Source organism: Castor canadensis, chromosome 1, assembly GCF_047511655.1.
Source record: "Castor canadensis chromosome 1, mCasCan1.hap1v2, whole genome shotgun sequence".
In the NCBI taxonomy this organism is placed as follows: Eukaryota; Metazoa; Chordata; class Mammalia; order Rodentia; family Castoridae; genus Castor; species Castor canadensis.
The window spans coordinates 16,281,986-16,305,571 of record NC_133386.1 but is presented as its reverse complement, the minus strand read 5'-3'; the positions used below and the strand labels follow the sequence as shown (position 1 = coordinate 16,305,571).

At 39.0% G+C, this 23,586-nt stretch overlaps 2 protein-coding genes across 5 annotated transcripts in view; one reads left to right on the top strand and one right to left on the bottom strand.

Moving 5' to 3' along the window:
• Positions 1 to 321: 321 nt before the first annotated feature.
• On the top strand, positions 322 to 13,415 carry Ginm1 (glycosylated integral membrane protein 1). Its single transcript, XM_020176000.2, has 8 exons — positions 322 to 490; positions 5,199 to 5,258; positions 5,746 to 5,842; positions 7,907 to 8,049; positions 8,273 to 8,429; positions 9,138 to 9,271; positions 10,669 to 10,832; positions 11,313 to 13,415. Exons 1-8 carry the CDS (start codon positions 374 to 376, stop codon positions 11,404 to 11,406), a joined length of 966 nt encoding a protein of 321 aa, XP_020031589.2. The 5' UTR covers positions 322 to 373; the 3' UTR covers positions 11,407 to 13,415.
• The window catches only part of Katna1 (katanin catalytic subunit A1), a 37,787-nt gene continuing 25,590 nt past the window's right edge, over positions 11,390 to 23,586 (bottom strand). For 2 of the 4 annotated variants that reach the window (XM_020175990.2, XM_020175991.2), the window contains exons 7-11: positions 23,019 to 23,177; positions 17,268 to 17,394; positions 16,437 to 16,571; positions 15,993 to 16,119; positions 13,731 to 14,091 (exon numbers count right to left, since the gene is read on the bottom strand). In XM_020175990.2, coding sequence (XP_020031579.1) covers positions 13,893 to 14,091; positions 15,993 to 16,119; positions 16,437 to 16,571; positions 17,268 to 17,394; positions 23,019 to 23,177 — 747 coding nt within the window. In that variant the 3' untranslated portion in view covers positions 13,731 to 13,892. Of the gene's footprint in view, positions 11,985 to 13,730; positions 14,092 to 15,992; positions 16,120 to 16,436; positions 16,572 to 17,267; positions 17,395 to 23,018; positions 23,178 to 23,586 lie in introns of those variants that run through there. The other 2 variants (XR_012447738.1, XM_074072390.1) reach the window with 2 other exon arrangements.

Genomic DNA, 23,586 nt, shown 5'->3' with positions numbered 1-23,586 from the left:
TTTTTCATTTTATACCTACATGTACCTATAAACAGTGTACCCTAAATAGGAAGTAAGGGCAACAGAACAGTTTACCCTCTTTTTAGCGGGAACTCCTTTCCAATGCAAAACGCCAGTATGAACACGTGGTCGTACTTCTCCCAACCTGGCTCCGCCCCTTAGTGCTTCACGACGCGCGTGCGCAATCCGCTCCCGGCGGGCGGGACCTCGGCCCCTCCCTCCCAGAGCCCTCAACGCAGTGGGGAGACCCCGCCCCTCCCCGGCGCCTTCGACCCTCCCTCTGGCCCCGCCCCGGCCCCGCCCCCGGAAGGTCCGTCCGGCCCTCGGGCGGCTCCACCTTCCCCCGCCCTAGTCTGCGGCCGGGTTGTGGAAGATGGAGGGCGTTCCTTCCGCGCCGCTCTCCCTCCGGCTGCTGCTGTTCGTGGCGCTGCCGGCCGCAGGGTGGCTGACAGCCGGCGCCTCCAAGCCGCCGCCGTCCGGAGCCCCGCAGGTACGGCAGGGCAGGGCGGGTGCGGCTGGCAGTCCCTCGACTCGAACCCTTCGGGAGGCCGGGGTTGTTCCCACCGGCGCTTCCCATCTCTCGCTGGCCGCGGGTCACGGGTCCGGGACCCCCAAAGGAGGAATGGGGAGAAGCGCTCGGGAAATGCGGCGGCGTGAGGGGGAGGCCGAAAGCGAGAGGGAGGCTCAGACCAGGGCCTGCGCCGACATCCTGCTGAGCCCCGGGCCACCACCTCGACAGTCTTAGCGCGTCCAAGCTGTCGCTCGTCCTGCGTGGGCTTTAACCGTCCAAAGTGCGCGATCGTCCCGGGCTTTTGTAATGGCGCCTTCCTGGGTTAGAGCCTGAGACAGACTGGGGCCAGGCAAGGTCTGTGTGCTGGGAAATGTGGAGGTTGCCGTGTTAGAGAGCTTCCAGGCCACCTGCGTCCGCTGGGCGGGCGAGCGGGAGGAGCGAGCACCTTCCCAGGCTGCGGCTCTCGTGCCCGAGGGGAGGGGCCGAAGACCCGGCACTTCCCAGCTTGTCCTCTGCGGGGTGTTGAGAAGGGGTCCTCCAAAGTGGCCGGGCCACAGCATCTGCTGGGAACTTGGTTTGGCCACTCTGGGGGCGGGGCCCGCGTTGTGTTTGCACCAGTCCAGAGAGGCGACTCTGAAGCTGGAAGTGCGAGAACCATTGCCTCGTAATATTCACGGGCAGCTGAATACTGTTCTTGCTCTTTGTGCCTAGCATTTGCCTGTCTTCAGCTGTATGATAGGGGAAAGTTTGAAGATTTCCAGATGAGACTTTGCCCAGAGTGACAAGAAAGTAGGGAGGTACACCTTTTTCTTTTTTCTTACTTACTAATCGATTTGAATATTAATCACTACACAAGTGACTAACATAAATATCACTTTTTTTTTTTTTTTTTTTGGTGGTACTGGCCTACACCTTGAGCCACTCCACTAGCCCTTTTTTGTGATGGGTTTTTTTTTTTGGAAATAAGGTCTGTTAAACTATTTGCCTGGGCTGGCTTCAAACCGCAATCCTCGTGATCTCTGCCTCCTAATTATCTAGGATTACAGGCGTGAGCCACCGGTACCCTGCTTCTTTTTACTTTTAGTGCTTTATTTTTTAGAGTTAGGGCATTACAAGCATTTCTCATTTTTCAGTTCTGGCACAGCATTGCGGGAACCACAGCATTGCAAGCTCTAAGAACCACTTAGGTACACACAGTTACATCTGGTTAAAAACAGGAGTGCTGTGCACAAGCACTTCTCCAATTGTGAAGATTCATTTAGGAATGAACCCAGGAGAAAATTGTGTCTGTCTGTAGAATCAGTAGGAAACATTTTAACTGCAAGATTACATGCACTGCCCTGTGGGATGATTCTTAGTGATTTCGTCACATTCACCATTCAACTTTTGCAAAGTTCAGATCTAAACTTAGCATTTCATAGGTTAAATGAATGCAGAGTCACTAGAAAGAGAAATTCATTACTTGTGATAGATACCTGGGATGCTAAAACTGCTCTAAGTTTCTTCAGTATTTCAAAAGTTTCAAATGTACAGAAAATTAGGCAGAATTGTCCAGTGGTTGCCTAGATTAGATAAGTGCTCTTCAGTAGGACTTTCTGCAGTGATTGTTAATATACCTGTCACCCTTACTGTAGCCACTAGATGATTACTGACACTCAGTAGTTGAAATGTGGTCAGTGTGAGTGAGGAACTGAATTCTAAGTTCTTCATTGGATTTAAATTTGCATGGCCACATGTGATTAGTGGGTGCCATGTTTAACAGTTTGCATTCCTAGACCATCACTGACATTTTCCTGTACATTTTGCTTGGCTGGCAGAGTGACTCAAGCGGTAGAGTGCCTGCCTAGCAAGCATTAGGCCCTGAGTTCAAACTCAAGTACTGCCAAAAAGAAAAATTACCATTGTATATTTTGTTTTATCACATATCTGTTCATCCTTTATATCCAGCCTGATACAAATGTAAGAAAACTGGTTGAAGTCAGGAAAATATTCCCTACCTTCCCCCAGTGACTCACACTTACGGTATTCTAAGCATTTTTCTGTTTTTATATATGCATTTGTCAGAATGTAAAATAGTAGAAGTGGGATCTTTAATTTTTGTTGTTTTTTAGTACTGGGGAATGACCCAGGGCCTGGCACATGCTAAGCAAGTGCTACACCACTAAGCTAAACCCCAAACCCTAATAAAAGTTTTTATAGTACATTCTTTAAATTAGCTTGGTCAGCAAGTAGATATTCAGGTAACATTACCAATTTTTTGTATAGATATGTAGATCATGTAGTTCTCCCTGATTTATTTTTAAACCAAGTATCAACTCCCGTGTGTTTAGGAAGCCAGCTGTGCCCCAGATGGGCACCCAAGGAGAGAAATAATTAGAGGGAAGATCTGAAAATGGGTGGGGAGAAACTTTTCAGTATTGCCACCCACTTTTTAAGCATATACAACCTTGGCTCATAAGCATGAACTTCCATTTCAATCAGAGGTTCTCAGGGCAAGAAGTGTAGCCTGGCTCTGAACTTAGGATAGGAATTGTTTTGTGTGCTGGAGATTGAGAGGTTGAACCCAGGGTGCTAAGCATGCACTGTAGTGTTGTGCTATACCCACTGACCTCTGGAAAAAGATGTCACAGGTCTTGATTCCCTGGAAAATACAGTATGCTTATGTCTGCGCTTTGCTTTTTATAAACCCAATTTTACTAGGCAAGCGATGTATGTAAGTGCAGTAAATCATTAACAATATAGTGTATATTCACTACTGAAAGGCAGCTGCTGTAAAAATGTTTCTTAAAGTAGCATTGGAAGCTATTTCTGGGCTGTTAGAAGAACAGTAATCTATAGTTGACAGATTCTTTAGTATGGTAAGAGGAACTTCTGACTGGACATTGGACTCTTAAAACTCCCAAGTTTGTGGCTTATTGGATGGGTTGTTTTAGAGTTCGTTGGTTGTAACTCAAGTTCTGTCTAGATCAAGGTGGACCAGGAGAAAGCCCACTGGTTCTGAGGAATCACCAGGAGGAAAGCTTCCTGGGTTTCTAGTCTGGAAGTGTACCAAAGTCAGCTAAAGGTATTGTTCAGTGTGGGCCTTGTGTGGGATGCATCTTGCTCCACAAATTGTCCCTGGAGTTAGCCAGCCTCATAAATGTCAGTCTTAGTCTCTGCTTATTGGAAATGACAGAGTTATTGGAAATGACAGTGTCATCTAAGGATATGTTTTGAGAAATATGTTTTAGGTGATTTTATTGTTGAGCTGGCTATTCTATCAGTCAGCAATGTCGTGTTGGGGGACCATGTCACACCTATAGTATGTTGTTGACTGAATGTCATTATGTGCCACTTGACTTTATATTAATATGAATATTGCAGATCCAGTGTCAAGGAATATACTTATATTTTATGTTTATGAGTAATTCTCCTGTTTTCAAAGTTAAGAATACCACCTCAAGGAAAAAGTATTTGAGAGCAGTGTTTTACTCTAGGATGATAATGTCCATCTATGAAAAACTTAGGAAAAAATTTGAATAACAGATAACAAATTTCAGTTCTTGTGGTCATTGGTGAATAAGTCTTTTTTTTTTTTCTGGTATTGGGGTTGAACAAAGAGCCTAGCACTTGCTAGCAGGTGTGCTGCCACTTGAGTCTACTCCGTCAACCCTCTTGCTGATTATTTTTTTTTTTAGAGGTATTGAGGTTTGAATTGAGAGCTTCGTGCTTGCTAGACAGGCACTCTATCACTTGAGCCACTCCACCAGCCCTTATTATTTTTTGAGAGAGGGTCTTGCTTTATGCCCAGGCCATCCTGGACTGCCATCCTCCTGTTGGTGCTTCCTTATATAGCTGCAATGACAGGCACAACTCCTACATACGGCCATTGGTTGAGATGGGGGGGGGGGTCTCATGAACTTGTTGCTTGGGCCGACCTCGGATTGCCATCTTCCTGATCTCTGCCTCCTGAGTAGCTAGGATTACAGGCGTGAGCCACCATCCTGGCCTTGTGAACACATCTTGAAATAGTGCTTTCTTCTCTACAGAAAGCATGCCATCAGTAAATTTAAGTATTTAAATTTACAGAAGCATCATGCTGCAGATACCTGGAAGGGTCAGAGCAAGTTTGTTTATGAAAGCTGATCATGGGGAGATGCTTACAGCATTATAAATAAATGACCACAGTCACATGTGTTAGTAATTTTCAATAAAAGCAGTAAATTCCAGAGAATCAAATGTTCTACTTTATAAAGCTCAGAAACAAATAAAACTAAAACAATATATTGTTTAGAGAGAGACACACAAGTAGTAAAACTAAAGAAAAGAAGGAAAGGATTAATAAATCAGTCTAGAGATTCCTTCTGAGGGGATGGAGTGAACTTTGACAGCCTCATACAGGTACCTCTGAGGCATGGGTAACATTCTAGATTTTAACTTAGTGGTAGGTACTTAAGGGTTAATCCTTAAACTCTATAATTTTGTATTATATGCTAATATGTGATAGATTTCACAATTAATTGGAAAAGGCATAGATTATTAAAAATTGGAATTGTAAATAAGAACATAAAAAGGCTGTAAAAAGTTAAATGTTTTTTGTGCTGTTTTAGGTGACAGTATAACAAAAATAATGGGAAAGGAAAAAAGAACTAAGTTTTTCTCAATTTGTAAAATACATAGCTGTCCACTTTATACATTTGTTTTACAGAACAGCATCAGAATTAATGTAACTACTCTGGAAGATGATGGGGAAGTATCTAAAGAACAGGTTTGTTTCCTTTTGATTGTTTTATATATCCTTTAGCCAAGTGTTGTGCAACTGATTTTTATCTACTGTATTAGTCCATTTTCTGTTATTACAGTGAAATACCCGAGGCACCCTATCTTATTAAAAAACATTTATTTAGCTTATAGTTATGGAGTGTTAGTGTGGCTCTGGTGAAGGCCTCATGGCAGATGGCACCACAGTGACAGGAGTGCATGGGAAAGCAAGAGATGACATTGCCAGATAGGAACCCAGAGAGACTGGGTCCCAAAGTTCCTTGGAGAGCATGTTCCCAGTGACTAAAGATCTCCCACTGGGCCCAATACCTCCCCCCACTGAGGACCAAGCCTCCAACACTTAAATCCTTGGGGGACAAATCCAAACCAAAGCACCTCCACATCTAATTTAGTAAGATAATGTGTTTTTCACACAAAAAGTTTGCATCATTTACAAACCATTGGAATTAATGTATATGCTGCTTTATTTTAAGGTTGTTCTTAACATAACCTATGAGAGTGGACAGGTATATGTAAATGACTTACCTGTAAATAGTGGTGTAACCCGAGTAAGCTGTCAGACTTTGATAGGTGAGTACTACTCAATCAAAATTTCCAAAATTTTTCTGTTTTTGGTAATACTAAATTAGTATTGAATGTTGTTTTTCCGTTTGTAAGTAATAATACATATCACTTGTATATGACACTAATGTGCTCAAAGCTTCATTCTTTACATTGATTATTGATGAAATACACATTTTTTTCCCATGAGACTGGCATTGGCAATGATGGAATTTCATGTCTGCTAGGTTGATATCAGTGTATAAATGTGCATAGAGCTGGGAAAGCAGGAGCCCAAATCTTGGGGTGGTAGTTTCTCAAATGTAAAAAAAAAGGAGAAAATTACTCTTTCGATTTTCTACTTTTCAGTTTCTTCTACACTTATGACAGTAGAACATTTTTTTTAACCTTTTAAAATCTTGAGTTGTTTAAAGATAAGCAGATGTTTTATTAGAATATGTCATATTGTTTGAAATAAGGAATATGACGACTGTCACTTATGCTATGCTTTGTCAGAAACAAGCGACTAAAGAGAGGGAGTTATACAAGGGCACAAATGCATGGAAAGGAAGCAAGCCTTTTTTTTTTTTTTTTTTTTTTTTTTGTGGTACTGGGATTTGAACTCAGTGGTTCCCACATGCTAGGCAGGCACTCTTATTACTTGAACCACTCCACCAGCCCTTTTTTGTGATGGATTTTTTTCCACATAAGGGTCTCTTGAACTATTTGTCCTGGCCGGCTTTGAACTGTGATCCTCCTGACCTCTGCCTCCAGAGTAGCTAGGTTCACAGGGGCCAGCCACCTGTGGCCAGCAGCCCCAGCACCACAAAACGTATAAAAATATGCAAAATTCTACTGAGATGGACCACAAGAGAAGGGCATTTTACAAGCATCAACGGATATAATGAGTTAAGCACACTAAAGGAGCAGCAGCCTAAGACAAAGAGCCTGAAGGAAGACCAGTCAACGTGCTACCAGGAAAGCTCGTGGGGATGCCCCAACAGTGTTTAATTGAACCTAAACAGAGTGAGATAAATCAGACACTGTTGTGTGAATGCTTTGTGGACATTAAAGAAGGGGAGAATGGCTAGGTAACTACTAGAATGCTAAGTGGCTAGTGAACTAGACATTGCGGTGTTCCAGACAAAAGACATAGCCCTGACAAGGCACAGAATGTTTAAACAGCTGGGCCTGCGTTTAGAATTACATCCGCTTGACAAACAGCCTTCAGATTATTTGAGTGACAACTAATAAATGCTCTTTTTGTGGCAGTTTCATTGCTCTGTGTTACTATATCTTCTTTTTTGGGGGACAGTGGGGGACATGAAGGGTTTGAGATAGGGTCTCACTGTGGAGCCCAGGCTGGCTTGGAACACTTTGATTCTTCTGCCTTGGCCTGGCAAGTGTTGGGAATTACAGGCATGCACCACCACACCCAACTGCTTTTATCTTTTTTTGTAGCACTTTCTACCTTAATAGAATAGCCATTGGTTCCATAAACAGCTGTAACTGGGGGAGCTGCTTCCTAGTTAGAGAGGAACATGACTAGGCCCTAATCCTACCCCGTTGCCATTTCATTACTAGAGAGTAATTACAGGCCTCTCTCATCCTCTTTCCTATTCTGCCTTCTCCAACATTAACAAGTCACCTACTGGGGAGATTAAAAAAGTGAAAACAAAACAAAAAAACCCACAACTTAGGTTTGGGTCCCTTCTGTTGCTAGATTTTGCAGGTGAATGGATGTGCTTATTTTGATAAAATATGGGATTGGCTGTCTGATGGCCTCTTTGTAGTTAGCTGTTGGCTTCTCATTATCAACCTGTGTGAAAGTATAGAAAAAGATATTGCCAGAATAGCATTTCATACAAAATCTGACCACCGTCCAGATTTCCCTCTTTCAGATGAGTGTAAGCATTGTAAGGCTTTGTCAGGTGATCTTTGTTTTTATAAATCTGTAACAAGTGTTAAGTTCAGGGATGAAGAAAGCCAATTAAACTGGTTTTCAACTGTCTCGTTCCATATAAATGTCACCAAAACAATCAGTAACAGATCTGGTGGCAATTTCTGTTCAAAGCTATCACTTTTTTTTTATAGTGAAAAATGAAAATTTGGAGGAAAAAGAGTATTTTGGAATTATCAGTGTGCGGATTTTAGTTCACAAGTGGCCTATGACATCTGGTTCCAGTTTGCAACTCATTGTCATTCAAGAAGAGGTAGTAGAGATTGATGGAAAACAAGTAAGATACTATGCTTGTTAACTGGGAATTCAGTTGTAAAGACTTCAATTTGTGCTGGGTATTCATGTATTCATTATTTGTTTCTGACGTGATAAGGAAAGGCCCCCTAATGGTGTTTCTCTCCAATCACTTTATAGAAATTAGGGAGGAAAATTCACTTTAAAATTTTCATGGTGCAGGGCTGTTACTTAAAATAAAAGGTACTTATTTTTTTCTTTCATAGGCTCAACAAAAGGATGTTATTGAAACTGATATTTTAGTTAAGAACCAGAGAATACTCAGACATTCACACTATCCCCTTCCTTTGGAAGAAAGCATGCTGTATTCTATTTCCCGAGATAGTGATATTTTGTTTACCCTTCCCAACCTCTCCAAAAAAGGTAATTTAAAAGACCATTATTTAAAATATTAAGGAAATTCTTTTTTTTCTTTTTGCAGTACTTACTGGGGTTTGAACCCTTGTGTACATAAGCTTTGTAATTTTTACATTATTTGTAAAACCTGCTATACATCTTTAATTATAGTCACTCTATTTGTAAATAAGCTTCTTTAAAAAAATACATCAGAAGCTGGTGTGTAGCTCAGTGGTAGAACACTTGCTTAGTACAATCCGAGGTAGGGCCTGGGTAGAATGTGATTAAGACTGGTTACATAGTGACATTTTCTAGTAATTGTCTACTCATTTGCTGGGAACACATTACAACATATATAATGCAAATATTTTAAAGGTTCATTTAGAAGTACCCATTTTCTATTGAAACAGAGCTATTAAATTTTAGACCATGTGACAAATCATAACTTGTGTAACTAGGAGTGTAGACTTTTTTTTTTTCCGCAGTACTAGAGTTTGAACTCAGGGCCTTGCATTTGCTGGGCGGGCACTCTATCACTTGAGCTATATCTATGGCCCTATAGATGCTTTTGATAGTTCTGTATATTGTCTCTCTGGTGCTTAAGTCAGTGAACAATAAAATATTTTAATTTTTTTCCTCCCATGGTGAAATACACTATCCTAAACTTAATTGGTTTAGTAACCTTGAGACACCAGCATGCTACAGCATTTTGGTAACTTTGTTCTTTCTCCTTAGTGGAAAGTGTTAGTTTGTTGCAGACCACCAGCCAGTATCTTATCAGGAATGTGGAAACCACCTTAGATGAAGATGCTTTACCTGGAAAATTGCCTGAAACTCCTCTCAGAGCAGAGCCTCCATCCTCATACAAGGTAAATCAAGTATTTGGTGTTATCTTTATTTGGTGTTATAAGCATTTATGGTAGAAAATAGATGACAGCAGCACTTAAAATGAGGTGGAAATCATGATTATTGTTGTGGTTTTAATGTGATATATTTTGGTATTCCTATTTCTATAAGCTCCACTCAGTAATTATATAGTGAGATCATGTATCAAGGCCCTGAATCTCATTTGATTGTGAATCATCAGTTTCCAGATTCTTTTATTTCCACTTCTCTTTATGTGCACACACAGATACATGTGCCCTCAGGATCTCACAGTGATTAGCACAGATGGCTAAGAATATATTTTGAAGTCACACTGCCTCGGTTTAAAACCTGCACTGTCTTTTACTAGTTGTGTGACTTTATGCTAATTCTTAACTTCTCTAACCTGTTAAACTATGATTAATCTGTAAAGCACTTAAGGTGTTATAAGGATTAAATAAGATGGATATTACATACAAACATGCATTGGCACCTACTAAGTACTCATATAATACCCCTGACCTTTATACTACTGACTAGGAAGATGTGGTTCAGAGAATATCTTGATATCTCCAGGTATTTAAAGGGCAGGCCTTGTTACCCCGAATTATTTTCATTTAAATGAGTAGGGCCTATGGTCCATCTAGAGGAAGTTCTCAATGAAGGTCAGAATTATTTATTTGGGATTGCTAGAGAAATCCAGGTTATTTTGGCAGTCACCTGTCTAATCCCCACTCTCCCTCCCCAGACTATCTTTGTCTTCATAGACCATGCCATCAGTGTCCACCTTAGGTCCTTTTGCTGTTGAAACACAGAAACATTTTGTACACAGTGAACCTCCCGCCCTGCTCTAAAAGCTACTGTTAAGTTTGTCTTTCTCTCCTATCCCTTGTCTTCCATCTACTTGAAACAGTTGACTATGGACCATTTTGTTTATAGTGGGCAAATCTAACTAATCTCATCAATTAGCATTTACTTTCACTTGATTTGTAGGTAGACAACAGTATAAATAATTTTTGTGCCTGTATTTTTGGCGAATAATAATTTTTTTTTTTTTTTTTTTTTGGTGGTAAGGGGTTTGAACTCAGGGCTTCATGTAAAGATAGCAACTAACTTCATTATACTTTTTTCCCATTAAGGTACATTTTAAAATAAAATGCACCTGTTTAAAATATACAGCTTCCCCCCCCCCACCCCGCCACAGTGCTAGGGACCTCACAACTATAAGGTATTCTACCACTGAGCTATATACCCCTACCCCTAAAATATAAGTTAGTTTTGACATGTGTGTAACAACTACCACATTAAAGATGCAGAATATTTTCATCATTCCAAAACTAAAATGTTAAAAGAGATTTAAAGTTTATGGAACTTGCATACCTAATCAAAACTCCTTTTTCAGGTAATGTGTCAATGGATGGAAAAGTTCAGAAAAGATCTGTGTAGGTTCTGGAGCAGTATTGTCCCAGTGTTCTTCATGTTTTTGAACGTCATAGTGGTTGGAATCCTAGGAGCAGCTGGGGTCATAACCATCTTAAAGGTGCTTTTCCCAGTTTCCACATACAAGTAGGTATTTCTTATTTTTGAAATGTTAGTATTTTAAATTAAAACATGAATTATATTTACTATATTTTACAGTAGAATGTATAAAATTTAGGGTAAAACAAGTGGGAGGTAAAATAACACCTATACCTATTTTTTTTCTACCATATCTTCCAATTTTGACAAATTCAGAATATATTTATTGAATACCTATTGTGATCAAAATACTTTTAGAGATTCAACTTTGAATATGACTGGCTCTGCTCTCCCAAGTCTATTTGGGAGAAAAAGGAAACATAGGGAGAAAAAAGGAAATTAATAAAAACAGCCACTAATGCCTCACACCTATAATCCTAGCTACTGGGGAGGCTGATGGTTTAAGGCCAATCCAGGCAAAAGCATTTAACCTTGGGTATAACTATAAACTTGAAGAAACCCTATCTTAGACTGAACTATTGTTGGACAAAGAAATATTTAATTTTGATAATAATTATCTTATTTCAGGGGAATTCTTCAGGTGGATAAAGTAAATGTCATACCTGTGACAACCATCAACTTATATCCAGATGGCGCTAAGAAAACACCAGAAAACCTTTAATATAAAACACGTATTTAAAACATCATCTCAAATCATGGATTCTGAATTTATTGTCTCCAAACTTGCCACCTGAATGTAATTTTCTTAAAATCATTCAGAATCAGTTTATGCATAGAAAAATTGCCAAAGTCCCAAGACTGCCTGAAAATTGATCTTCACAGTGCCAAGTTAAAATTCATCTTATTCCATAAAAGGGAATGAATTGTTAAAGAAAATTAATGTGGAAGAGAAGACATGAAGAGATTTTGAAATTACCAAAAAGAGAGGAAAAAAAAAAGAAAGGTGAGACAGAATGGCAATGGCAAGTGCCAATAACCTTTCAAGGTGCCTTTGCTAAGGAAATTATATCCACTTAATTATTATAATATATAACATTTTATAAAAAAGCACTTTATGAAATTCTAATTTAAAAGCTCAAGAATTTAACACTTATTTTTTTATTCAGTACACGTGCCTTTATTAAGTATGTGACTCAGTATAAAATTACTGAAGTGTATCATGATTTGATTGTGTCCTGTACCAAGACTACTTACCTTGAATGCACCAGGATTTAAAAGCAGTAGTGACGTGTTCTCACTCTAAAATAAATTTTTTTAAGGAAAAAAAAAATGTTTTGGTTACAATTACATAAAACCTTTGCTCAGGTGAAAATCACCTATCGGTACAGAGTAGTATAGCTTCTTTCAAGTCACATTGGCTGAAACCAAGGCTCAAATCAGACAAGACAATTAGCTTTATCATGGAATTAGAGTGTACCATTGATCTTGTGGTTTTAAGTGTAGCACCGTTTACCCTACAAGAGTTTTTTTGTCCTTTTCATTCATTTGCTCCTACAAGTGTTTTACTTTTTTTTAAACAATCATTCATGTTGACATATTTTAACAGTGTGACCTAGTACATATAAGGTATCTTTACTATGTAGTATTTTCTGTTCTATTTCATTACAGTTTTTGAGCTGGCCACAATGTAATCTTAGCACTCAGGCTGAGGCAGGAGGATCAAGAGTTTGAGGCCATGACTGGGGGTATGGTAGAAGTCATGCCTAGCAAGTGCAGGGCCAGCAAAAAAAACAAACAAAAAAAGAGTTTGAGGGCACTGTGAACTACTTAAAAAAAGCAAACAAAACAAAACCATTTTTGATTATAACATTGTTTTATAAACATTATCCAAGCAGTACTGGTTGGGTTTTAAAACAGTTATCTTTAGGCTAAATAGGTAACACATATGAAGAGGAAGGATGCTAAGTTTGAGAATGAAGGGATGCTACTTCATTTTGCCTTGTTGGTTGTGTTAGTACATTTCACAGTGCTATTCCTAGCTCCACACTGTAAAGAATAAACAATGGCATGCAGCTGGGCCTCACAAGTTCTCACACTTTTGTTGAAAAATGATTGAATGCAATTTATAATTTGATCCTAAAGTCACCAGCAGTAGTACTTTCTTTATGCCCTTCGTTCTGTATGTTGTTAGAAAACACTAGTTCTAACATTAGTCGTAAGTGATACATTCTAGTAAGAAGAAACATTGAGGAGACCACATGATCTATAGAGGATAGCTCAGCAGTCAGCAGATTCCTATCCTGGCTACTTTCATTCCTAGTAAGACTTGGACCACAGCAAGGTACTGGTCTCTTTGAGTCTCTTTTCTCTTCTGTGGCTGGTCTGAAACAAGTTTTTTTTCTTGTAAGTAATCATAAATGGAAATCTTACCCCCCAGTTTTATACCGCTTACTTTTATTTCATTTCCTAATTTTTACTATTTGAGGGGTGGTGATGGTACTGGGGTTTGAACTCAGGGCCCTTGTACTTGCTAGGCAGACAATCTACCAATTGAGTCACACCCCCAGGCATTTAACAAATTTATATACCATTAGCTTTAGTTTTATGTTTACTATCATGAGTGAATGAATTCAACTAGATTATAGTAAACTGTACAGCCTTAGACATTCCTAAGTGCACATAGCATGGCCTGTTAATGTAGACAGAATAAAGTTATTCAGAAAGACTGTACTTGTTTTTCCTTCTTTAAATTCACAACTCTCCCAAAAAAAAGGAGAGAAGCTACCATGATACCTTGCGGGAAGGAAGGCACACTGGGACTGATGTATGCTTTAATTAGCTACTTGTGTGAAAAATGTTTAGTACTTTTCAATTATCTACTGCCATCAAAGGAGCTTGTGCCAGTTCTTACTCTTTTCCATAGAAAGAACCATAGCAGCAGACAGTGGGAGAGAAGATGCTGTGCTTAAAAATACATAAGACGGCTGTCCCACTGAAGGATAACATTTGTTATAATGTCTGTCTTCAGTGCTAAAGTAAAACAAATTTGCAGCTTAAAAAATTGCCTTTATTCAGAATCATAAGAAATTTTAAAATCTTACCATTATGAAAGTTTAAAAAAATATAGCACTCAGTGCAATGAAATGCTACATTTAATTATTGTTTCCAAGACTTAAGGCAGATTTGTCATGGTTTGCATGTGAGAAGTCAACATGATCCAAATTCAAATATCCACTTCTCATATCGCTCAATGTCTGCTGCAGACACTGACTTAGAAACCTTCTTCAAAGCCATCTCAAAATCCTCCATCGTCGTAGGCATGTGCATTTCTTCTCTGGAAAGATTCCGGATCTCTTCTGGGGTCAGACCCTCAATGCGCCTTCTCATTGCCATCAAGGATGCATCCCTGGGTTTTAAGTTAAAAGACACAAAATTTATTTAGATTGAATAATTTTTCAATGAATGTATCTGTAACATTCTCTAATTAGGATCTTATCATAGGCCAGGCAAGATGGCACAAGCCTGTCATCCCAGCACTCAGGAAACTGAGGAAGCAGGATCACAAGTTCAAGACCAACCTAGCTACATAGGGAGACCCTGTCTCAAAATAAAAATCTTACTACAAGCCAGGTGCTGGTGGCTCACACCTGTAATCTTAGCTACTTGGGAGGCAGAGATCAGGAGGATCATGGTTCGAAGCCAGCCCAGGCATAGTTCAAGAGACCCTATCTCGAAAGATACATCACAAAAAAGGGCTAGGGAAGTGACTCAAGGTGAAGGCCCTGAGTTCAAGCCTCAGTACTGAGAAAAAAAAAAAAGTATAATATTGCACTGGATCTTACAGTGGATTAGGAGGCCTATTTTAAGTTTTTAGCAATTAAATCTTCCATGATGAAATAAGGATTCTAATTCTAATTACTTAAACTGTTAAGTAATTAATAGTGAACATAAAGTCCAAGAAGAAAATTAAAAGGTATAATAAAGAAGCTAGCAACTGTATTTCAGTGTTAAAAAAGCATAAAAATAAGTATCAGAGACAGAAGACAATGTGTTAGCTAGAAAGTTAAGTATTTTCTCCACATAAAAGACAGGTAAATGGCCAGGCATGATAGTATATCCTATAATCCCAGCGACACAAGAGGCAGATATGGGAGAATCCCTATTTGAGGCCAGGCCAGGCAAAACAGCTAGTGAGACCCTGTCTTAAGACACCAGCTGGGGGCTGGCAGAGTTGTTCAAGTGGTAGAGCGTCTGCCTAGCAAGCATGAGGCCCTGAGTTCAAGCCCCAGTACTGCCAAAAAAATAAAATAAAATAAACAAACCCACAATCTGGGCATGGCAGTGCATGCTTATAATCCCAAGTACAAGGACATGGAATGGAGGTAGGAGGAACTCAGTCAAAGGCTGGCCCTGGTCAAAAAGAGTAGGAGTCCATTTCTGAAAAATTAGCTGAAAAAGCAAAAGGACAGCTGAAGTGGTAGGGTATTTGTTTAGCAATCTCCAGGACCACAAAAAAAAAAAAAAAAAATCAGCAAGTTAGGTAGTTTCTTTTTCCCTCTATTAGCAATATTTCACATTCAAGTACCTCTTCCCTTTTACCAAGTCTCATCCTTAATCGCAGTCACCATGTATGCAAAGGAACAGCAGTTTAGCTGCTTTATGTGCACATATTATCCATCTGCGGCCTTCAAAACCCTGAGTGCAGTGCTCACTGTAGAGATGAGGAAGCTGGTGCTAATAAGCTTCTGAGCAAAGCCTTGGTTTATGCCAAAACAGTTGAATTGGCTTCATCGGAGACAGTCTTTCTTCTCACCATCACATTTTTTAATTCCCATCACATTTAGGATATGGTCACTAAAAACACAACTGCACCACTGTTACTCCATGGTAACACTAAATCATTTTTCACAATCATTTCCTATATAACAATATAGTGAAGAACTATATTATATTATATTAAAGTGTAACTTTAAATTCAAGACAATTACTCATTTTCTCTTTTATCCAAATTATGCTAACATCAGTTTTTTGAACTTGCAGATTTCATATGAATTATAGACTCTTCACTCACATACAAAATAACCCAAAGACACTAGTAGCTGCTAACACTAACTGAAACCAAAACTTACAATCCTGATCGAAAGACTGCAAAATGTAGGTCTTTATTCTTCATCTGTCTTTTTATTTATTTTGAGAAAAGGTCTTGGCTGTGTAGCCACTCTGGCACTGAACTCATGATCCTCCTGCCTCAGTTTCCTGTGTGCTGGGTTATAGACGTGCCACCACACCCAGCTTATTAATACATACCTGCATACATTGGTAATGTCGGCACCTGAATAACCTTCCATGTTTTCTGCTATACTTGCAAGGTTAACATCATCAGCCAGTTCCAGCTCACGCAGACTTATACGTAATAGCTCTTCCCTGCCTTTTGCTAAAACAGAAACACATTTTAAAATGTAAGCCTTCAATATAAACACAGTATGTTTTTTTCTCAAGCCTATTTTGTGTAAGGAGTTGTTTTCCAATTCTTAGCATTCATTTGCCTAAATTATCAAAAGTGATTCCTCAGTAAACTTTTAATTTCCTACTCATCAAGGCTTCCAGCCTGTAGATATAGCCAAACTAAATTAACACAAGGAAAGACAGCCTATATTTATCTTTCCAAGGAAGGTTAATACCACATTTTAAATTAAGCAGAACTACCTAAGAGTTAACAGGAGCTTTCAGACAAGATTGAAATGATGATACCTGATGGTAAAGGAATATAGATTCGTTTTTCAAGACGTCGTCTTAAAGCCTCATCTATATCCCAGGGAAAATTAGTAGCTGCTAGAACCATAACCATTTTGGAAGGGTCATCATTTTCAGAGGCACCTCCAACACCTAAAAGGGTAAGAAGACAGTAAAAACATACTAAGCTGGACTGTACAAAATAAATCTCAGCCAAATACTCAGCACAACAAAACAAGGTAGTGTAGTCTTCAAGCCAACTGAAGACACAAAAAGCTGGACTGGGGGGTGGGGGTGGGGTAGGGAGTGGCTCAGGTGGTAAGGGTGCCTGCAGGAGATCCTGTACTCAAGCCCCAACACCACCACCACCACCACTCCTGATGTGTGTGGGGGGGGACTCAGAAAGCTAACTGGTAAAGATGTGAATTTATAATCCAAGGAAAATAAGTTTTTTTGTAGTATGCAAAATATTTGATTCAAAATAGAATTAAACCACCAGCTCAGCTTAATTACATACCAATTTAAAAATTTTTTCAATACAAAACCTTTTGTAGAGCCATCTGCATTTATTTCTATTTCAAATCCATGGCTAAAAATAAGAGATCAGTCAGAATACACATTCAAGGAAATCCTGTGTATGGCCATTATTTCTGACACATCACCAGTGTAAGTGCACCGAATTTATTGTTCTCAGTCCTAGGCACTATTTGCCAGCTGCTTCTAGTCCATCTGGAGTTACGAGCACTGATTGCAAGCACTAGGCTAGCACCAGGGGTGGAGATTGACCCAAGGAAGCAGGAGACACTTAGTAACATCCGCCCAAGTCAGTGCATGCATAGACATAGCTACCATCCATCTGCACCAGCAGCTCTGCCTTCACCCTTCTGCTTGCTTCATGCTCTTCAGAAGTCCCTCGGCGACTGCAAATGGAATCTATCTCATCAATAAATATGGTTGCTGGAGAATAAAATCGAGCCTAAAGGAATAAAAACCATGAAATACCAAGTTATTTTTTGTTTTTCCATTTGAAAATAGTCTATGGGTTAGCAATTAGAAAATGGCTGAAGGGGCTGCCACATATGGACTGTTCTCTCTTGCCTAATATAATACTGAGGGGAAAAGGACAGAACTGTAACTAAACATAGCTTCTAAAGCAGGCATACATATTTAAGGATGAAATGACAGTTTTTTGGTTCCAACTATGGTAGAACAGTTATAGATACCGGTAAGAGTTCTAAAGTTCTAGAAAAAATTTGGGTTAAAGACAACCATTATCTTAAATAAAATTATAAAGTACCTCAAAGACATTCTAATTAAATTGCCGTTTTTACACATTTGACTAATAATAAGTATATTTTAATGCTCCTAACTAGTCAATTAGAAGTCAACTTATATGTCAAAATGAGATAAAATTCACATAACATAAAATTCACCATCTTAACTATTTAGAAGTATAGGGCTGTCTTTAGCCAAATTGGTTTTGCTGGGCCTGGAAAGGTACTGTGGAGATATTTTCAGTGAATAAAATCACACTGCTTTTTTCATTTGTAAATCATTGATCTTTAATAATCAAGTACTTCAAAAGAGGCCAACTCTAGTTGGAGCTCAGAGATGATTCAGGCCTAGCCAATCAGATCATTCCAGTTCTCTGACCACAGGTGATTTGAAGAATAGGGATGTGACTCAAAACAGTCCAAGTATTAGTCACTGGACTTTTGGCAGAGATTTCTCAGGAGATTTTTTTGCCAGGATTTCTCTAGGAAATGAAAGACATTAATAATAAGGCTTAACAATTCTAAGCAAAAAGAGCAATGCAGCAGGTACCAAAATACCTTACTATACTATAGAGGCATAGCAATAAAAACAGCATGGTACTGGCTCAAAAACAGACATGAAGACCAATGGAAAAGAAGACCCAGACATAAATCCAGGCAGCTCTAGCCATCTGATTCTTTTTTTCTGGGTGGGACAGAGGTTTGAATTCAGGGGTCAGTGCTTGCAAAGCAGGTGCTCTACCTCTTGAGCCACACTTTCAGTCCATTTTGGTCTTGTTATTTTGGAGATAGGGTTTTGTGAACTATTGGTCTGAGCTTATCTCAAACTGTGATTCTCCCAATCTCAGCCTCCCAGATAGCTGGGATTACAGGTTTGAGCCACTAGTGCCAGGCCAGCCATCTGGTACCTAACAAAGGACCCTAAAATAGGCGGAGAAAAGACAGCCTCTTTCTTTAACAAATGGTGCTAGGGAAACTAGGTATCTGCATGTAGAAGGCTGAAACTAGATCCCTGTCTTTCACCCTGTACAACTATTCAAAATGGATTAAAGACCCTAATATAAAGCCTGACACTTAGAAACTGCTATAGGAAAGAATAGGGAAAACACTGGAACATATAGGTATAGGGAATAGCAATTAAGAGAAAGGACTGACAAATAGGACTGCATCAAATTAAAAAGCTGCTGCACAGCAAAAGAAACAAGACTGAAGAGACAGCTTACGGAATGGGAGAAAATCTTTTGACAGCTATACATCTGACAAAGGATTAATAACCAGAATTTATAGGAAGGTCAAAAAACTAAATTCCCAAAGAATCAACAACCCAATGGAGACATGGGCAAATGAACAATTTCTAAAGGAAGAAGTACAAATGACCAGCAAATACATGAAGAAATGCTCAATTCCTCTGGCCATAAAGGAAATACAAATCAGAACTACATTAAGATTTCACCTCATAGGCTGGAGGTGTGGCTAGAGTGCCAGCCTAATAGGACAGGGCCCTAAGTTCAAATCCCAGTACCATCAAAAAAAAAAAAAATTCACCTCACTCCATTCAGAATGACTACTGTCAAGAACACAAACAGGGCTGGTGGAGTCACTCAAGCAGTAGGAGTGCCTGCTTAGCAAGCATAAGGCCCTAAGCTCAAGCCCCAGTGCAAAAAAAAAGACAAAAACAAATATTGGCAAGGATGCAGCAAAATAAGAACTCTCATACACTGTTGGTGGAAATGTAAATTAGTACAACTGCAATGGAAATCACTATGGAGATTTCTCAAAAAACTAAAAACAGAACTACCGTATGATCCAGCAATACCACTTCTGGGCATGTACTCAAAGGAATGTAAGCCAGGATACAAGAGTCACTTGCACACGCACGTTTATTAAAGCACTATTCTCAATAGCCAAGCTATGAAAACAGTCCATATGCCCTACAACTGATGAATGGATTAAGAAGATGTGGTATTTATACACAATGTATTTATGAGTATTATTCACTCATAAAGAAGAATGAAATTGGGTTGGAGGTATGGCTAAACGGCCTGAGTTCAAATCCTAGTCCATAAAAAAAAGAATGAGATCATACCATTTGCAGGTCACATGTTTTCTCTCACGTGGAGGACAGATCCAAAAGATAAATGTATACGAATACGAACATGATCATAAATACACATATGTAGACAGAACATGGCATAACAAGATGCACTGAAAGCTGCTGAATAGTGGGGTAGAAGGAAAAGGATAAGGGAGAGTAATAAAGGGGTTAATCTAATTCAAGTACAATGTAGGCACAGGTGAAACACCATGGGGAACCCCTATGAACAATGAACATACACTTAAAAAAATGAAGGGCAGTCAGGCACTGTGGGGTGCATAAGTGTAGTCCTACTGCTTGAGAGGTTGAGATTGGGAGGATTGCAGTTTGAGGCCAGCCCGGGCGAATACTTCCTGAGACCACCCCCCCAATCTCCAAAATACCTAGAGCAAAATGGACTGGAGGTGTGGTTCTAGCAACAGAGTGCCTGCTTTGCAAGTGTTAAGCTGAGTTTAAACTCCAGTCCCACCAAAAAAAAAAAAAAAAAAAAAGATGATGACAGAATATAAAACAAGTCTGTGGGAGGGACTGTGAATGGAGAGGGCTGAGGGTGAATATGGTAGATAAACTTCATATACTTGTATGAAAATAGAGCACTGAAACCTGCTGAAATCATTTTAAGGAAGAGGAATGATGGTGGAGGTACCTAACCAAGGTATATTGTAACCATATGTGGAAGTGTCACAATGAAACCCTCTGTACAACTAATATATGCTAGTAAAAATGTTAAATTTTAAAAAAAGGGTAAGGTTCTGCTAGCTATCTTAGCCACATCATGGGCCTATCTAAGGTCAAAGCAAATTCAGAGGTAAAAAGAACTAAGAGAAAGATTCCTAAGAATGCCTTAATTGGTGGCCTGCTGGAACTAACAACCTAAAAAGTAACTCCCAAAAGCTCCCAGTTATGTGACTCTGAATAGCATTCTTTCTGTTTAATTTGGGTTTTGACAACTGAAAATAAACATTCTTAACAATACAACAAAAATTAAAAACAATTATGTTTTTGTGTGTGCTCGTTACTATGTCATGTGAAAAGTCCTGGAGATCTTCTCCACGTTCACGTGGAGGAATTACTGGGAAGGGGGCACATTAAAAGAGGCACCATCTATAGCATGCCAAAAGCAGAATACAGGAGAGGCAGTGCAGTTTTACTGCTTGAGAAAGGGAGTTCATGATGAACAAGAAAAATAAGCTCACTTTGAATATAGGCCCTAATTCTTGGTCACAAGGGCAGAAACTCCAACCTGTAGGCACTGGTTTCTGACTCAGCCAATGCTCAGATGGGCAACTCAAAGTAGTATACTTCAGCTGAACAGGAATTTATTTAACAATGGTTGAGGGTTTTTTTCTTTTTTGGGTGGTATTAGGGTTTGCCCCACGCTTGCTGGGCAGGCACTCTTAACACTTCAGCCCAATGGTTAAGATTTTTCCCAAGCAACTCCATGGAAGCAGGTTAAAAAAAAAAAGCTTTTTAATATGCCTTCATAAACCTTACTGTAAAAAGTAATTTGGGACTAGAGGTAGAGTGTAGGCTTAGCATGTCAAGGCCCTTGGTTGGGGAAAAAAATTAATAATGCAAGCTAGCACTAAAATTTTGTAGGAGGCCTCCTCCCACAGGAGAGAAAGTTTTCTTAAATATAAAACCCTTAAATTACAAAAAAAGTACCAAATAACTTTTTTGTTTGTGGTACCAGGACTCAGGGCCTTGCACTTTCTAGATAGGTACCCTATCACTTGATCCACACCCACTAACCCCTAGTAATACTTAAACAGAAACAGGTAATATTCAGTAAGCACTTATGGCACAGGCTTTGCATATATTAGCTTGTTTTACCCTCCTAACATTACAGAGGTAGATTGTACGTTAATGTCCAGTCATAAAGCAACTGAGGCCTAGAAAAGGGGGCAGGGTGAATTTGCCCACAGTTAAATAGCCACCTGATTCTACATACCCCATACTTGATAATTCACTCTATTGAGATACTTTTGTTTTTTGAAATACCTAGTTATTGTGGAATATTGGCAATATACTTTTTTTTTAACTCAAATTCTTTTCTCAAAATAATCAAATTCTCCATTAGATTCCTATTGTCCTATGGACTACTGATAAGCCACTAAGAAGCTATTAAGATTTCTCTCCTGGCTCATGAGCTGTCCATGAGGAAGGAGAAAGAAAATGGGACCTTAAATAGGAAATTTTTTCAGAAAACAGATAATCCAAATTGTGAAAGTTTTAGTTTGCTTGTTTTACTTTGAACTTCGGAAGGAAGATCTGATATATTAGTATGGGCATCTAAGGTTTTGTCCACTATGATTAAGAATTCATGCCTCTGTCACTACAAAATAGCTAAATTCTATCCTAATACATATAGTCACACTGTTTCCTAAGGGGGAAAAACAGAAGTCATCAGTTAAGCCTAACAATCTAAGAGGTGGCTGAATTCAATCCAAACACGACCAGAAATAGAATTACATTTTTCCTACATTTGGTGGGCTGAATAAAGAAAAAATAAACTCAAAACAAGAAGCAAAAAAATTAAAGATTCTCATCATTTGGCTTTTTATAATCCAAATTGTGAAAGTTTTAGTTTGCTTGTTTTACTTTGAACTTCGGAAGGAAGATCTGATATATTAGTATGGGCATCTAAGGTTTTGTCCACTATGATTAAGAATTCATGCCTCTGTCACTACAAAATAGCTAAATTCTATCCTAATACATATAGTCACACTGTTTCCTAAGGGGGAAAAACAGAAGTCATCAGTTAAGCCTAACAATCTAAGAGGTGGCTGAATTCAATCCAAACACGACCAGAAATAGAATTACATTTTTCCTACATTTGGTGGGCTGAATAAAGAAAAAATAAACTCAAAACAAGAAGCAAAAAAATTAAAGATTCTCATCATTTGGCTTTTTATAATACTGCATTTACAATACCATAACTAAGCCTATTGGTTTTTAAAACCTAATTATTTCAGATTATAGCAGCTTAGTAATGCTGATCCCATAATGTGAACATGTCCAGAAACCAGATGTGGACCTACTCTGGAGAAAAGGAGACAGAAAAATTCAAGTTACTCATTTTTATAAAGGTTGCTAGCTATAAGAGCACAGGAATCATTCTCTGGGCAGAATGTCATCCTGTAAGCTGATCTGTTCCCTGGAGAAAGTTACAACTCACTTTCTCCCTTTTAGAGGCAAAGAATCATCATCAGAGCTGTCTCAAACATTCACCATTTCAAACAGAAGACGAACAAGCTTCTCAGACTCTCCTCTGTATTTGGAAGTCAGAGTTGACGATGAGACATTGAAGAATGTTGTCTTGCATTCTGTAGCCACTGCTTTAGCAAGAAGGGTCTTTCCTGTACCAGGTGGGCCAACCATCAATACTCCCTGTTGGAAATATAGTAACATAAACAAAGGATTTACCTGCCTTTGTTTTGTTTTGCTTTTTTAAGAAGGGTCTTTTTATGTTGCCACATCTGGCCTTGAACTGAGCTCAAGGAATCATCTTCCTGCTTCTGCCTTCCAAGGAACCGGACAACAGGTTGTTCTAATTCATTATAATTCTACTAAGTACCAAATTTTAGATATAACATTAAGAGAAATGAACAACAAACAGTTAAGTTGAAGAATACTTTATCACAAATTTACTTTTTCCATTACAAAAGGAAGATAACCATGTTATTTAAAAATGTGGAAATCAGTTGAGGCCATGGCTGAAGTGGTAGAGCATCTGCCTAGCAAGCACAAGGCCCCGAGTTCAAAACCCAGTATCACCAAAAAAAATTTGGAACTCAAA

Bases quoted from the DNA above. Each gene is read 5' to 3' on its own strand.
- Ginm1 (XM_020176000.2), top strand. From the start codon at position 374: ATGGAGGGCGTTCCTTCCGCGCCGCTCTCCCTCCGGCTGCTGCTGTTC. The intron at 491-5,198 runs GTACGGCAGGGC...TTTGTTTTACAG, and splicing joins CGCCGTCCGGAGCCCCGCAG to AACAGCATCAGAATTAATGT. The intron at 10,833-11,312 runs GTAGGTATTTCT...ATCTTATTTCAG, and splicing joins TTCCCAGTTTCCACATACAA to GGGAATTCTTCAGGTGGATA.